The sequence below is a fragment of the Gasterosteus aculeatus genome, chromosome 8, assembly GCF_964276395.1.
Source record: "Gasterosteus aculeatus chromosome 8, fGasAcu3.hap1.1, whole genome shotgun sequence".
In the NCBI taxonomy this organism is placed as follows: domain Eukaryota; kingdom Metazoa; phylum Chordata; class Actinopteri; order Perciformes; family Gasterosteidae; genus Gasterosteus; species Gasterosteus aculeatus.
Genome location: NC_135695.1, coordinates 17,344,428 through 17,362,319, shown reverse-complemented (window position 1 = coordinate 17,362,319; position 17,892 = coordinate 17,344,428). Strand labels below are relative to the sequence as shown.

Genomic DNA, 17,892 nt, shown 5'->3' with positions numbered 1-17,892 from the left:
GTAGGTAGCTAAGTTAGAAAAATACATGGATGGATGGATGGATGGGGTGATGGATGGGTGGATAGATAGATCGACCTTTAACTCCACTCTCCGTATCAGATCCTTCCTCCCAAACGGCATCTCTACACCTCGTTAACATTAATGGACCTTTTTCAGTCTGCCTCACTGACTCAAAGTAGTGGATTGGGACCCCTGCTAAAGGTAAGGCCGTGCCCTCCGTCCTTTTATCGCACCAGCCGCCCCCTGCTCAGACTGGCTCCCCCATAAACAAGGAAGTGGGACCCAGAAGGAGCAAAGCTGCCCACTCACCCCGGTGTGAGCAGGAGAAAGGGAGCTAAAAGTCATTAAATCCTGCTAAAGCTGTTGTACTGCACAAGGAGACAATTTCCCAACGGTTCTCATTTTTCAAACTGTGTTATTAGTTTTGAGACAAAGCAACCCTATGATATCCTCAGATTGTATTTCCTAAGATATAATATAGAGGCCCAGGTTATTGTATCTATTCCTGTAACACTCAGATGTCTCTGATAGGTTTAGTGGTGAAGCATTTGTCTTAATGTCTTAATTTAACGAGATGCATTTCATGTATTCATGTACAGGTTTGTGTTTATGAGGAAAAAAACATGAGACAGTCACAAAAAAGTCAGTTGATTTATATCATTTAGACACAAAGTGGACACTACAAAATAATGACTAGCCTTGGGTTGCTTGTATATGTCAGGTTTCTATTCAGTTTCATTTATTCTTCATGCAGCATGATTCTGTTTCCGTGAATGTAACTTTAGTCTCTTTCAAATTCCTAAGTCTCTTCCTAAATACTGTAAATATGTTGAAAAACACCCTGTGTAAACTTTACCTTGACAAATGAAGGAGGCAGGAGACTCTCCGGGGTGAACACGAGCTGTAAGGAAGACGAGCTTCTTCTCCCGCTCGGGACTCAGATGTCTCGCTGAGGGAGGAAAGGGTGATAGAGAGAGAGGTGAAGAGAGGAAGGGCAAAGAAAAGTAAAGACAAATTGAGAAAGATATCGTGCTGTTAATGCCAAAGTTGTTTAAACTTCGCCGTTTTGATTAGAGCTAAAACATTAGGCTATAATAGTGTATGAGGGCTAATAAGCAGCCCATTATAGTCCACCGACCGGCTGCGCAAAGACACACGGCGACCTGGCCGTCCATTTCTGCCGGACATTAGATGTTTGACACACGAATCACACATCAAACCAACCACTGGGCACAGAATATTTAACTGGCCCCAGTGAATTATACATCTACAGAGGGCAGGTGTGACCTGGTAGAGGTCTTCAGGCCTGGCTGAACTAGCCTCCTGGCTAGACACTTCTCTCCTGCCCTGCTCTTATAATCTGCTGAACAAACGAGGTGGAACGTGGAGACTTTACTTGAGGATTGTGAAAGTCAATTGGTGGCTTTTTGCACAAATGATGAACCTTTTCCACATACTTGTCAAACCTGAATTGAGGGTTTTTTCCAAGCAAAGTGAAAGGTCTTTGTTCTAACCTCGAATCAATATTCTGTATCTGCATTTAAATCGTCACGTTGCAAGACAATAAATCAAGTGTTTCCTCTTCTTTTAAACCTGCTGTGAACAATTTGCAAACTGCAGAAAACCTTTTCTGGGGTAAAAGTTGAATGAACCAAATGTTAAGGGGTTATGTTCATCTTTTGCATTCTAAATATTTGGAGGATGTTCTCTTCCACAAAGTACTGTGCAATAGGCCGGCTGCATAGCTTAAACACTACAGTCTCCAGCCAAGTTAAAAACCACAGAGGTCAAATATTTGCCGTTTTCTTAGCCTGGTGTTTTTCTAATCTGTTGTTTCTAATGAATGAAAGTGATTGCGTGCCTCATCACTATACACAAACTTAATATCTTATCGATTCCTCCACCCGCTTCTGCTGAGCAAAGAAAATGCTAATTAGCAACAGGCTACGCACCTTTCCTTCTCCTTAATACCAATTTAGCCTCACAGCAGTGTGTGTGTGTGCTTGTGTGTGTGTGTGTGTGTGTGTGTGTGTGTGTGTGTGTGTGTGTGTGTGGTAGTTCTAGTGGTTAGGGGCCGTAAAACAAAAAAAAAAGTGTTTTTCCATTTAAGTACTCTCCTTCTGATTTCATTTCGCTTCTCTCTCCCTCTGCCCTTCACGGAGACAAATGGCTTTGCCATTCAGGGGTCTCCGTGGAGCCGGGCGGCCCGTTTGTTGTAAATGTGAGTGCTTGCGGGTTCGGGCCGGCCGCTGGGTGATCGGTGGCTGTGAAATCCCATCGCTTAGAAATTCTACTTTGGCCTCGACCCCGGGCCACCGCAGCAGCTCCCGACACAAGAACACACACACACACACACGCGCACACACACATTACAGTACAATGCTGCAATCAGGAAAGGATAAAAACAACAAACATGACATAAACGCAGCCTCTCTCCCAAGAACCCAGAAAGTTGCCAAAGCAGAGGTGGCTGCCAAGGTCCTGACTGTCGGGGAATTCAACCATCGTGGCTTCATCAAAACAATCTCCTACAGCAGGCTCCTGGAGCCCACAATGGATTCACTGTTTGTACCAGGCGGTTGCGTCGGTGCGTGCACGTGTGCGACCGTGTCTCCTCCGGGCTCTCACAAATGCTCCCAGAGTGCTTGTTGTGTTTAACGCGTCCGTATCTCTGCATCCCTCCCCGTATCTGGCTGCGCGCAGCCGAGCGTTGCGGCACCAAATTAAGTGCCGCTACTCCACAGGCACCACGAGGCCCACGGGGGACCAGGACCGCACCGGGCGCCTCAGCTCGGCTCTGCGTAAGCGGAACTCATGGCTCTGGAGCGGGGGGGGGGTTGGGTGACATATATATAACGTGAAGGTGTAGGTCAGGTTGCGGTTGAGGCCGGTGCTGCAGCAGCTCATCCGGACCTCAGGGTGTCAGTAGAGATCAGCCATGAGGGGCGAGAATGATGAGGCGAGAGAGAGAGGACGCAAAACACACCAGTGAAATGGAAAATGAAGGCAGGCGCCTTCAACGAGAGGCAGCGAAGTCAATGGGAATGATGCAGCTCTTTCCTGGAACTCCTTTTTTCTGTCTTTGAACGCAGTTCTTAGGAAGTGTGGTTGGAGGGAAGAGCAGAGTTTCAAAAACGAATGGCCGCCCCGCTGAGCTGAATGTAGAACCAACTGCCACTGAATTCATGAGCAGAACATGTTGCAGTTCAATTCATCATCTTCATTTTTACTAGAAGTATTATTAGGTTTGCTTTATTCTGCGTGTGTGCACACCAGAGGGGTAACTAATGATTATTTTAATTATTGATTATATTTTTGATTAGTAGATTAATTATTTAGTGTTTTAAAATTATGAGAAAATTTGTCAAATATACACAGCAAAATTTCCCAGATCCCGGTGTGATGTCTTGAAATTGCTTCAATCAACAGCCTGAATTTCATATTAACTTTTATAGAGAATCAACATTTGAGAAGCAGAAATCAGCACAATCAACATTTCTGCTTGATAAATGGTAATAAATCCTTTGCTGTCCCTAAACCAACCAATCAATTTTTAATATGTGTGTTTTGGTTTGTGCCAATGGAAGAACACGTATGTGGATCCCCTGTGGACATTCGGCAATGGTGACAAACATGCTTGTAAACACGAGTTATTATCTTACGGGTTAACTATAACATGATATTTCTTTTATTCTTATATATTACCGGTAACATAAGTACATCCTGGCCATGAAGACCTTTTTGTCAATAAGAATTCCTTATTTCTGCCATGCAGTGCCAAACAGGCCACGTCTCCAAATGACAAAACTCTTTGACCTTCGAGTCATCACAGTCCTGCTGTCACTGCAGCGAAGAAAAATGCCAAAAATAAATAAAAGTATAAGAATTATGAAGGGGGGGGGGGGAAACAGAGTGAGAGAGGGATCCATTGGGCGGACGGGGCAGAGCAGGGGAGGGGCGGGCGACGATGAGCGAGTGAAGGCGGCAGAGGCGAAAAAAAATTGCCCACACTTCCAAACCAAAGTGCCCCCTCAGCATTTTTCTCACCTGCCAAAGTCACGCACTGCAACGTACGGCACATTACTGCCGGTTCTCTCGCGGCTCGCCAAGAGGGGAGGGGGGGAAAAAAAAATTAAAGAATGTCAAACTACGATCAGCTCTGATAAATATGTAAATTACTGGAGGGAAGAGAAGTGCCTGTGAAAAACAACGTAAATCTAATGGATTTCCGAAGGTCAGTCGTGATCGTCCTGGTCAGCTCTTTCTGTGACGGCAACTTTCGGGAACTCTGGGTTCAATCTCACGAGTTGTGACATGATGCGATTAACCGAGATCGTCTTCATCATTCTCCTGCAGCAGGTAAGAAGGGAAGCGCTGTCGAGGCCCTCTTGACGCACCGTGGCATGTATTTAAATCTACCCACTTTAAAAGTAAATTTGATTTAAGAGGCAGATCTTGCTTTCAGAAAAAAACAAATTTACATATATATATTTGTATATTCCATCAGTGTTCAAACTGTAAGACACGGAAGTCTCCGGGACAAACACTGGCACTAAGCTGTAACACAACCGTTATCTTATTGGACACTAAATAGCTAAAGTTTTTATATTAAACCAGATGAAAAATGGAATGTATAAACACCGCGTGGCACTGCAGCCACAGCACACAGTGATAACGATAAAAAACAATGTCACAGCGGGCACAGCTTTATAACACATCATACCACACGCCTCAGACCAAGCCCCCCCCCCCCCCATCACCCACACCCCTGCTCTGTGGGTTTTACACTGCAATAAATTAACCGCTCTTTGGGACACGCTCGGCGCGCTGCTCGGTGCGTCACATCGAGGATGGGCGTGAGCTGTAAATTGTCACTGGCGTGGAATTTACACGGAGCCTTGGGAGGAGACGGGCAGCGCCGCGTGTACCGGCCAGCTGAGTGAGGCCCAGCCGGCATTACAAGCCCCCTCTTCGCCCCCCTCAAGGACAAACAGCGAGAGAGGGAGAGGGAGAGGGAGAAAGAAGGAATAAAAAGAAAGACCGAGAGGGATGAGGCTATGCACTGAAGGACTCTAAAGGGTTTTATGGTGCTATTTACTTGCCCAGGAACTGCCCAGGTGCCCCGCCTTAGATGTTAGTGTGTGGGCACGTGTGCTTGTTCGTGCCCGTGGCGTCTCTCAGATTTATACAGCTCATCTTATTTTCAGGAGGCGAGGCCCCCGACTCAACACATTCATAAAGCATCGCCTGTCACTTCGCACACACCACCCGATACACCGCTAAACTCTGAGCGGAGGAGGGGGTCGGCGGGGGGGGGGAGAGGGTGGGAGAAGCATGGAGAGAGAAGGATGAGTCCAACTTTGCTTAATCGTCTTAACGCGGCGCCGTGTTGTTTTCTCTGAACCGACATGGATGGAAAGCTCCGGAGCAGAGGATGTTTGCGCAGACGGATGGACAGAGACTCGGGAGGGGGGGGGGTGATTGATACAAAGACAGAGGACAGCGAGGGGCAGACAGAAAGACGAGCTGTGGAAACAGAGGTGAAAAGGGAACAAAGAGAAGCAGGAGATCAACGCAACAACACATCAAAATCCGTTGAAATCCTCCCGAAACTTATTTTATTCTCTGGCCGTCTTTGGAGGATCTCACCGAAATCGTTTAAAACATTGAGCTGCAAACTCATGTTTCATCTCATCATGTCAACAACAGCTCGATTAAGGACACGACAGACGAGGAGGAGGGGAAAGAGACCGGAAACAGAGGCACACTGGGTGGAACCACTGGGTGAGACCACTGGGTGAGACCACTGGGTGAGACCACTGGGTGAGACCACTGGGTGAGACCACTGCGTGAGCTATCCGTTGGGTTAAATCATCTCAACCTCTGGAGCATTTCACTACACCTCCGTCCCCTCATCCACTCCTTTCTGTACCTTCCTCGGCCACCACAGCCGTTTACAGTCGGACACGTCGGGGGGGGGGGGGGGGGGGGGTTACAATGGTCGTGTTGAGACACTCAGATTGGCACAAAGGGGAGGTGTGGAGAGAGAGGAACATGTGGAGAGCCGCGAAGGGGATGAAAGGTAGAGAGAGAAATAAAGAGGAAAAAGAGAGAGAGATGAAAGACGGAGAAGGGCTTGAGCGGAGGAAACCCTTGAGATGACAGCATGTAAATACGCCAACGGCGGGCCTCTAAAGTGGAGATGAAGAGGCAGCAGGATAAAAAAGCTCTGAGCGCTGTGTGATTATGGATCAATTTGCCGCAATCAAGCCCCCTTATGGCTGGTCGCTGTGAAATAGGGATATTTCATGCTCTTCAAGGGCAGCCGAGATGACAGTGGAGGTCACAGACAGTGGGAGTGGCAGAGTGACGGAGGGAGACATGCCGACGGAGGAGGGAGGTGATCCGGCCTCGCTGAGGTGTCGGCCAGCCATCGGTATTTAAGCCTGAGTTTAAGGAGCTTCCTAATGACGTTAATGGGAGGGGTAGTGGAGATGCCTGCAGACAAGGGAGCGGTCTAATAACGCCGTGAGCTCCGGTCTCGTTGCGGTCACAGATGAGGAGTCAAGTGGAGGCATCATGACAACAATCATCCAGACCATTGGCTATTTAATTACAAATTCAATCAGGAAGGAGTTTAAAACCAGGAAATGTGGCCTCTAGTAACGTCTGTGTAATGTTTATTTTTTTAATTTTAAAATTATGGTATTATTTTCTTCTTGAAATAAAAAATACATCTGTTCAAATTTTAGAACCAAGAACATTTCAAAGTAAAGAAACAAAATGAATTCTATCAATGCATAAAAATATTATATTAACCAAAAACACAATGTCCCCTGTCTCCCCTCTCTTCCACACAGACACACACACTTTGTGTCACTTCCTAATCTGTACTGTACATATGCAGCTCTAATTGAAAAAACCTTTATCAAAATGATAAATAATGTATTTCATACACAAAAAACACAGCAACATTGTACAGAATTAGAGGTCAGAAGTGTTCTTTGTACATTTCCATGTCAGTAAAAACCAGATTTCAGTGGGTACAAAAAGACTGGTTAAATAGCCTGCTGCATCTAAAAAAATGTGTCAATACGCTACTGAAGGTGAACCATGTTAAGACATCAAGGCTTGATTACCACCAGGAAGCTTTGCTTCCATTCATAAAAAATAAAGGTTGTAACGACCAAGGTCAAATTAACTATAATATTCTTTGGCGTGTCAGTTTGTCAACTCGACCTTGGTAGACACAGTTATTGGAGGATTTTTAAAGAAACCTATTTGTATAATACATTCAAATATATTTATTTGTACTTAATTTTTAAACCAGTGCTCCAAATGCTGAGGTATAAAAAATGTGATTTCATTTGGAAACGGTTGAAAAATTCAGTCTTTTGTTTGGATTTGAGCCTTTATTCGTTGTCAGGGTCAACAGCAACTTCAAGCTTTTCTCCATTTCTTTGAGAAGCATGCCCATATCTCCTCTAGTCACACACTGTTTCATGGCGCCATGTAACCATAGAGAACGAGTGTGACAGACAGTCGGCACAGAGGGCGAGACGGAGATTCGCTGAGAGAAAAGACAAAGAGGAAGCTCTGTCAAGTATCAAAAGCAATAGGCCCTTTTAGACGGACGTCTGGCACAAAGTCAGAGGCGGAGACTGCGCGGGGGTTCCAAGGCATTGGTCACGGGCGTTTCTGAGACCCCGACTTCTCCTCTCTTGCCTCCAGAATATGATGAGAGGAGGAGAGGAACATAAAAAGGAGGGATGGCTGGTCTCTGCGCGGCATGGTACAGAATCAGAGGCGGCCAGTAATAGCCTTTTTTGAAGAATGCGCCACTGAACTTTAAGGGCTGTCTTGCTTGAAAGGACAAGTTACAAATAGGAAGAATGGAGAGGGAGAAATGATTTCCAAGGGATAAACCCCCTACTGCGCTGCCCTATCGCCGCACCACAGTGTAGGAGGGCTTTTGCGTGTGTGTGTATTGGGAAAATTCAACATCCTACAGGGGAAAAACCAGCTACGCGTGCACATGCAGGCATACAGTACATGAGCGATATAACACACCAGATCACTAAATGGACAAAGAAGACAGTTAAGTTCTGAAATGCTTCTCAGAGAGCACTCAGACAGTCGGACGTACGGACAGAACTAATGTGTTATTGCTCCGTCTCTTCCCGCCTATCACTAATTTCTGATCCACAACGAGACGGTCAGGCTGAGGTAAACAACCGTAGTGCATCTCAGCTTTAATAACCAGGTTGCACCTTCCAGCTATGTCTTTCAGTCAATTTATCTTCCTTTCTAATCTGTTCGATTCTACTTATTTCCTTGTCTCTCTTGTTTTTTTTGTCCTCTCCTCACATCTCTGCAGCGACTCAAACGTACCGCAGATCGGACTGCAGCCCTGCTCACCATGCTATCCACGTATATGTTTGTGCATGGAGGAACTAACTGTGCGGTGTGTGTGTGTGTGTGTGTGTGTGTGTGTGTGTGTGTGTGTGTGTGTGTTGCGTTTGTGGTCATGTGGGCATTGCGGGCATCAGCTCGGCGGCAATGTCATTCAGCAGTTTAGTAACAGGCCATTACCTTGTTAATACCGGCCTAATGGGCACTCTGCTATTTTAAACCACAGTCTTGTTTGTGCCATTAACAACCACTTAGTGCTCTGCTCACATCAACAGGCCACTGGGATCCACCAAAAACAATAACAAAGACAATGTGGTAATAAGCCGTGTGTCTCTATTAACACAGGAAACACAAAGAGCCCGACACCTTTTGATTTAGTTTCTTTTCCTGATTACACAAGACAAAGATAGCTCGATTAGGCTGGGCGATTATTTCAGGCTAAAGCTTTTTTATTTTTGCAAAAATGTGCAAAATATATCCATATTCGCCAGGAAAAAGCATATGTTTTTGCAATTTGTAATTTGTTTTACTTTATCAATAGTGCTTATTTAAATAAGACACATCACTCAAATCATTACAAAATAAATAATTGGCGTTTAATTTAATTATTTGCTTTGGGTAAACAAATATTAACATTTTGAGGATGTTTTACAAGCCGGTCAGACTGTTGGGAAGTTAAAAGGGTCATCATTTTTTTTTTTACAAAATTACATTTTAACACATCATGGTTATGTTATAATTTGCCTTTGACAATACAAATGACTTTATTACATACCATATCCTGAACATTTAATAATGCAACCTACTTTCACATTAGCTGTCAGCTGGGTTTTTTAAGCGGGACTGACTGTGCCTGAGTAACCACATGTTCAACTCCGGCACAACCAGTGAACGAGGCGACGCGTTGGACATCACACACAGTGTTTGCTGTTAAGTGTCAGAACTATTTGCCCGAGCGGTGCTTATGTGCACCTCTGCTGTTTGCCTGGAGCTACTTCACTGTTTTGACATCAGGAAGTCACTGAGCTGGACTGTTGTTCGCCCGAGAAATAACTACAGCACTTTAAGTTCCTGTAAAGTGACAAATCGCCACGGTCATATTTCTGTCTGTGTAGTGATTAAACAAAAAGATACAACGTGTTCTAGATTTCAAAAATACTGGTAGTAAGCTTCCCTTAGTGTCGGTTCCTCGTGCTGAAACGGCCTTAGCCTCCAGGCATACAGGCATGATGAAAGTGGTCAAATGTTGGACAATTCCTTAAAGATCCACACACACACACACCACACACACACACACACACACACACACACACACACACAACACACACACACACACACACACACACACACACACACACACACACACACACACACACACACACACACACACACACACACACACACACACACACACACACACACACACACACTATAGAAATATGAATAGTTGTATTGCTACAGAGTCTGTATACTTTCCAGTTGTGTAACATTCTAGGGTTAGGGTTAGACACTTACATCAGGAGAAGACTGTGACCTGCACGCAGCACCGATGTCTCAAACAGGGGCAATTATTGTCTGTCGTTCCGGCTTCAGGAACTGAGCTGAGTGGCCGAGCTATTTGCCTGGTGCTGCTAGCTCAGAGATAAACCAACTTATGAGCGGTTAAGAACTGTTTTGTCAGCGGGGCACCAACCGTATGACATTGTATGAACAAAATGATATGCTGTATGATGACAACATTTTAATTATTTAAACTAATAAAGCAAACATGACAAGATATAGCCTGCAGGTTGTTCTCAGCTCGGCTAACTGTGCTAACTAGCTACTGCTAGCTACAATTAGCAGCAGTTAGCTGTTGCTTTAGCAACAAGAGGCGGTAAGCCCAAACACTATTGTATTCTTGAAGCTGATAACAATATTTGAAAATTAATACCTCATAATGATCAGATCAGTTGTTTTAAGTGGAGACGCAAAAAGCTTCCACCATTGATATGAGAATCAGAGCTACAGAAAACTTTTCTCAAACTGAAGTTAATTCATGAGGATGGCAAATTCTACTTTCTTGATCAAGCTGATGGTGTATAAAGGAATCAGCAAATTAAGTAAAAGAGATTCCATTTACCCACTGAGTAAATCAACAGTATCCTTGTTCCTGTGATTAACAAAGTTAAAACGTGGTGTAGTTATGCATCGCTCTAACCTCTGTGTAAGTTAACGTGAAAGGATGTTAATGAAGCGAAGCACCTGCCGTTATTAATACACATCTCTGATGAAGCTGATATCAAATGTCTAAGATAACATCACTGCTTATCTCAGGATATTAAATCACTTCTGATTGTTGCAAGAAAATCTTCTCCCTCCATTATAGAAATTTAATTAACCCCAACATTGACACTTTAGGATAGCTACACTGTAGCATTCCACGCGTCTGTACACATACACCAACTCATGCATGTGTGAGTCTACAATGAGAATAAACTTCTACGTTGGAATTATAATTAGGCTCATGACTCCGGTTTGTCTTTATCTCCTCCCACTCCTGATTGGCCTTGCCTGGTGCGAGAACTGCATGCTGGTTGGTTTAGGATTAATGTGGTTGCCATGACAACACGCCGAGCCGTGTTGGAATGGATGAGTATGCGCGTATATGTGTGTGTGTGTGTGTGTGTGTGTGTGTGTGTGTGTGTGTGTGTGTGTGTACTTTGTTTGAAGTGGCAGGCCTTTTCAACAGCTTTGATCAGGGAAATGTTTGTAGTGGGGGCAAACCTGGAGAACAAACAGGACTTCAGAGAGATTAGCAATCTGTGGGACACACACACACACACACACACAGATACACACACAAACAAACACATTGGCTGTCTGGAAGTCAGATTTCAGAATAAAATCAGCCACATAGCAAAAGAATCACCCTCTTTGTGTCTTTCTCGCGTGATGAACCAAAGACAGCGAGGAGGAGGGCGGGACGCAAGTTGCCTCTAAACCAATGTTTTTCAAGTGATCTGGCGTACAATCTGTGTGGGAATGTGCTCATGCCAACCCTTCTTTAGCGGTGAAGGTGGAACATATGGCCCCCGCGCTCCTCCATCATGCTGTACGGAGCGGTACCATACGTGTCTGTACGTGAGCAGACAGTGTGTGTGTGTGTGTGTGTGTGTGTGTGTGTGTGTGCATTAGAAGAAAAAGTTAAATGTGAGAGCCAGGACCTGCGATTACCGACAAATACACGTCACTGCCCGGGCCGCTCCTGACCCCGACGGACGGCACTGTGGTTATTCTCGGAACCACAAGCACATCACTCAGTCCCCAAGGAAGGAAGACAAGTCGTCCGCTGAGGTCGCAGGAGGTGTTGTGTCTCTCACTACAAGAAGTACAGAGTTTGAAGAATGGAGGTACAAGCCCGAAAAACAAATGGCAATGTTCTTCTCATCTCAGTTCGAGTCATGTTCCAAAAATACCAGCACTATACATCAATAAAATAATCTCTCTGATAGAGAAAAGCATTCCATTTCCAAATGTTAATCTTAGAGATTTAGTTTGAGATATCACTGACAAGTTGGAGGGATCTTTATCTATACTGTGGTCAGATTTGCTTCAGAGTGTTTTGGGTTTACACTTTATTATAAATATGATATATATTCTAACCTGCTCACAATCATAATGCTAACATCAATGAAGTTAATACGAATCATTTTGAAGGAGGCATGAATGTCACCCAAACAGTTGTTGAGATATTTTCCTCCAAATCAAAAATGGACCACATGGTAAAGGAAAAGCCCGGAATTCAAAACAGTGGCCAGCCATTGCCATCCCAGAGCTATGCTGCCAATGCGTTGAAGTTGAATTTAAAACTGATGCGCAGCAGCTACATTTCCAGATCCGCCCATTAACAGTGAGTTGCTTAATCCCAAAATAGTTTAGATTAGTTTAATTTAAAAAATGTAATGTTTCTTGCAAAAAAAAGTCATATCAATTTTGAAAAAAAGGGACACATATATTGGAAGGAGGCTGGTGGGAAAGACCAGACCCAGGGAAGCGAGGTGGCCTGATCACCCCCCGAGAAAGGCCCTGAAGGAGCAGATTAGAAACCAGTGATACAATATTAATTGGTGAGGGTGCGTGCCAGGCGGAGCAGGGTTGTCCTGGGTTTGCCTCCCCGAGGAGAGGCTGTCAGGAGCTGAGAGAGACAGGCGGGATGAGTCCCTGACCTCGTCTGTCAGCTGGTGGCAGAGAGGAGAGCTGGGAAAAGGAGACCCCCAATCCCACTGACACTCAGATCAACACTCTGCCAGTCCACGGCCAGCCTGCTGGGACACGTCCTCGACAACCAGACAGACAGGGTGACAGTCAGCCAGACATAACGAATGTGATCTCAATGCAAAAAAACATGGCAGTAATGAAGCAAAAATGATGCGCGGCCCATAGTATTAAACACTGTGTTTCAAAGAGAAGTTATGTGATTTCACTAATGTTTTACTTTGAACCTTTCGCCCACGACGACACAACAGTGTCTAGAGAAAAGACGACGACGATGCACTAAAAAGGAAGACCAAAAAAGACAAGATAGGAAAACAAGTTCTTTATGGAGTCACGTGGATGTCCGGGTGTCTCGGCGATCTGAAGCCCCCACCCTGCAAGCGTCACCATGCTGCAGTTTGATTTCATGAGTGATTTGGCACAAAATGTCATAAAATTATTGCCTAAAGAAATTACGTTGTAATGTCTCTAATCCAGAGGGAGACAAAGACCTTCATTAACCTAAAGACCTTTTGTCTCGCACAGGGTTAGAGGGTTAAATACTGTTAAACACTGTTAAAGTGGGGGATGTGGATCGGTCGCATGTGAGACAATTAATATGGACCATTGTTCCAAAGTCATCCAACTACTTGGTCCTGGGGTGAAGTCAGAATACTAACACATGTCTTTCAGCCGTGTACGGCTGTCTCTCTGTATTCAAACAAGCTTGTGTCATCCGCTCTCTATAACTCCTTTTGGGACAAATAAAACAACTCTTGCCTCTCGATGTGGTCGGATAGCATGAGGTGCAAACTAAATGGTTTAGTCGAAGAGATTTGGTCCAAAAGCCGGTGTTAAAACCAACAACGCATCACGGTATCGAATCATGACTTTGGATGTCTTCTTTTATACGGTGTGAAAATCCAACGCTTGCGGTGGTGGTTGAGGAAGGGGAGTGAACGAGGCAACGCGAGCATATGGGCGAGAGCCACGTGTCGTCCAGGGACACGCAAATACTGGACGCATGTCAACTTCCATTAACCCTCTGCCATCTGTCGACTTCTCTCACTTTCCCTCCCCGCTACCGGGATCCCAACTAGGTCACGCGGCGCCGTACCTCGCTGCGCGGTGGGATATAAAACTACATATACATCAGAACAAGAATCAGCTTCATCAAACTTTTTCCTCTTGTGTGACTGGAAATGCAAAGTCCTATTGCTTTTTCTTTGTCTGTTTGCTTGTTAAAGCAGATCTACTGTATTAAATTATCAATGCACTTCAATAATTCAGGCCGTTGCGCTGACAGTGTCAGAGTTCCCTGACATGCTGTTGGGTGTCGCTCCAGAGAGCTTTCCCAAGTCACGGCTCTGCAGTCAGCGTCAAACTCACCGCTGCATGCCAAAAGGTTAACAACAGCCAATGCATGCAGAAGAGGAGACCGACGATGGCAACGTATCGCCTGCTGAATGCACCCTGCATGGGCTGCACTGTCAGGAGTAACATGGAGCGACGGACAACGGCCGACTCACACACAAACTTGGCCGCTTTAGAATCGCTTTTGGACATTTCAAGGCCCTCGTGTCAGTTTCAGCTCATTACATCCGCGTAGTAAAAAAAAAAGACCTCTACCGTACGCGTGCTTGATTAGACGTATAAAACATTTTGAGTTTTACATTACAGGTCATTTAGCATTTATAACGCATGGCTTTTTACATTTTGCCCGGGGAGCAATTAGGGGTTTGGTGCTTGCTCAGGGACACTTCGACATGGAACATGGGGCAGCCAGGACTCAAACCACCAACCTTGTGCTTCCTCTCTACCCTCTGCACCACGACGACACAGTTTAAACATGTAGTCTGTTATGAAGGTTAAACGTATAGTGAATGCTCCTACATTACCTACAGAAAGCTACATAACACATGAAACGGTAAAAAGACGTCAGCATTGACTTGGTTTCACGCACAACACAAAAAGTGAGTGAAAGTCTGTTTATCCGTAGTTTAGCTGTTCTGATTCGCTCTTTTTGACAGAGATGTTCTCTTTGGATGTTGAAAAGGTGCCCCTGTGCTTCGGTATCACACACTGACAGAGAGTCGGGAGTAAGAACAAGTTGGAATAGAGACGGATGTTAAACACACATTTATTTTCCCTGTACAACAACCCCCATTCGCCTATTTAACAATAATTCAATTCCCCACCAGGTTATGGCGGCATCAGCGGCCCAGTTCCCCCCCCCCCCCCCCATCCTGAAGCTGAGGGCTGTTGAAGTGTGCGCCAGAGGCAAAGTGAAACGTCACGCTGCAACGCCATTTCTTTGAGTCTGACAAACGAGGCCCTGGCGGCGCTCTGGGGTTGGCACATCCCAATGAAAGCCCGCATCAATCCAATTGGCTCTCCCATCCAGCCCGCCACACAGCTGCACATTTCCCCCGCCCCCTTGTGGCGTGCACACGCTCACACCACGCACACATACAACCCCCCCCCCTCACCACCACCCCCGTATAAACAGGAATTATATGTCAGAGTGGCGCCACCTCGCACAGCCTATCTGTCGCTCCTCACCTCTCACCTCTGTTCTCAGACACCTTGTGTCAGACGGCTTCCTCCCGTTCTCCCGCCGCCTGCCCCCCCCCCCCCTCCTCCCTCCTTCCTCCCCCTTCCCCGATCTGAGATCAACACCTAGCCGTGTGCAGGTGCAAGGCTGCTGGCAAACTGTCAGCTTGAGTCTCCTTTACTTAAACACACCCGCACACACACACACACACACACACACACACACACACACACACACACAAACTCACAGCATGGCTCCAACACAGCCGCTTCCCACCCTGTGAACAGGTCTCCACATAGCAAGCTAGATCACACTCTCACTGTCAACACGTAAAGGAGGACCAGCAGTGTGTGTGCTAAAGGTTGGGAAACACTCACTGGGGACACAGAAGCAAAATAACACGGCAGGAAAAAGATGTTGGAATGGATTTTGGATCTCTGTGGGAAAAACATGAAAAAACAACAACAAAAAAAACAGCTGGGAATTTTGAAATCTTAACAAGTTTGTGTCCTTCAGTCACAGGTTAAGTGATCTGGAAGATGTAGAACACAATATCAAACAGGACAAGCTGGTCTGAAGCATCATTTTACCGGGTGGAATAGATCTAACGAAGCAAATTCTGATACAATAGAAAGTTAAAAAATGACAATAAATGAATAAATTTACCACAATGAGACTTATTTTTCACAGCAACACTTATTTAACACATTAGCTTTAAGTTTCATTGAGGAATCCTGAGGGCTAAAACGTTATGCTATTATTCCTTCCGTGGGTGTTAAAAATGAAAAAAAAAGAGTTCTGAACCCACCCAAAAAAATACTGGATGGGATGTGTGAGATGCATGTACATGTTATGATATTAGAAAAAAAACTTCTTTATCTTTCAAAAAACACTCTCACATATTCATTTTTTTTATCTATTAACATTTTTTTGTGTCTTTTCTTAGAATTTTCCAATCATGCACCTATGGATCCCTCACAGTGTGGCGCAACAGGCACATAATAAGATTGACCCTCCGCTGTGATTGCTAGAATAGACTTCACAGATAAGATTCATGAAGATTATTATCAACGGTACTGATTGAAAATTAAACCACCAAAGATTAAAGATTTGCTGATATAGTGTCAACAAACTGGCCTGGGAAGGTAATTGGGTTTAAGAAATGATTCTGTCTGTATCATCAACACACACATGCAAACCTGTTCAGACACACACACACACACACACACACACACACACACACAGACACGGACCGCGTGGTGACCTCAAGAGCTGTGAACATAGAGTTGGTGTCAGTCTGCATGGCCCCGGGTCATCTGACAGCTCTAAACAAGACTCTCATTAACACCAGACCATTAAAAGCGCCTGCTGGCTGCGCGCATGTGCGTATGCGTGTGTGTGTGTGTGTGTGTGTGTGTGTGTGTGTGTGTGTGTGTGTGCGTGTCTTAGCCATGGAGTCGGGGTCGATGTTGACATTGAGGAGAGTAGACAACTGTCAGTTTGGTTTTCAGCCATGAATTCTATTGAATTTCAGAAGTGCACAGAATAGCGCCGCAGGGGCGACTGGTTTGTTTAAAGACGCGCCGCGTAAGATCGGGCCAGAGTTTAGTTGAAAGCATTCGTCATGTCAAAGAGTATCAAAAGGTCCCGTGTGCAGTTAGCATTTGGGTTTGGTGAGACGTAACGAAAGTAGAGGTTTTCTTTCCGCTGCTATCAGGGCTATTTGGGCCCGGCTCACGGTTTTGGCGTGTTTGAACAAAAGTTTGGGTATTCCTGTTGTTTTTATTTGTCTTATTTTGCTTTTGAGATAACAACTGTACATTTAAATTTAGAGTAGAATTGAGGATGATGGTGACCCCCCCCCCCCCCCCCCCTTTGTTTGGTGCACGTGGCTTGTTCTTACAAAATGCCGCCTTGTGGTACAATGTATTTGAACACAGTGAAACACTGTATATCTCCTTTGCTATATCCTTTTGCATAGAGAAACATTTCGCCATAAAAATTGTGTTGTCCTTTTAAAATGTGGACTCACAGAGAAGGTGAAGTAACTAAGTAAGAACATTTTTTTGAAGTTGAAGACGTGCAGAAAATAAATTAAGGCCTTGACTGACTTTAAATGACCACTTTTACAAGTGAAGGCTGCACCTCAACTACAGTTATGTTGGCGAGAAAACAAGACGCCATTTCACAATAATGTCTAATTGGATAAGGAGCTTGATGGAACTGCTCTGAACGGAAAAAAAGTACAACTTCAATTACTTTTAATGAACACAGATACTTCAATTATTTATTTTAGATATATTTGATTCTAGAACATAAAGATGCAAAGAATCAGCTAATCTGTTTAAAACCCAAATCCACTGTTCGGTCTTTCCGCTGCTTTATTGCTTTGTGATGAATAATATTGTAATATTGTGAATTTCAAACCGCGTTAAGGACTTTGCTTGTTATCAGAGCATGAAGGTCTTAGTAGTGAATAAGGTAGAACATGTTGTACAGGGTTGTTATGTGTGAGATGCATGTACTGGTTAAAAATATTATGACATTGTTTTGTGCAACAGCCGTGTCTCAAGTGTCCTGTATTTGACCCTGATGTGCAACGAGCAGCATGATACAAAACGTTAGTTTGCAGCTGTGTCCTGAGAAGGGAGGGCGGTCAACTCAAGCTCATAGACGCTTCAAAACAAAGG

The 17,892-nt window shown here is 44.8% G+C and overlaps 1 protein-coding gene across 1 annotated transcript in view; it reads right to left on the bottom strand.

Moving 5' to 3' along the window:
- The window catches only part of agbl4 (AGBL carboxypeptidase 4), a 201,981-nt gene that overhangs the window by 21,454 nt on the left and 162,635 nt on the right, over positions 1-17,892 (bottom strand). Inside the window, exon 7 of the mRNA XM_040184981.2 lies at positions 857-949. Coding sequence (XP_040040915.1) covers positions 857-949 — 93 coding nt within the window. The remainder of the gene's footprint in view (positions 1-856; positions 950-17,892) is intronic.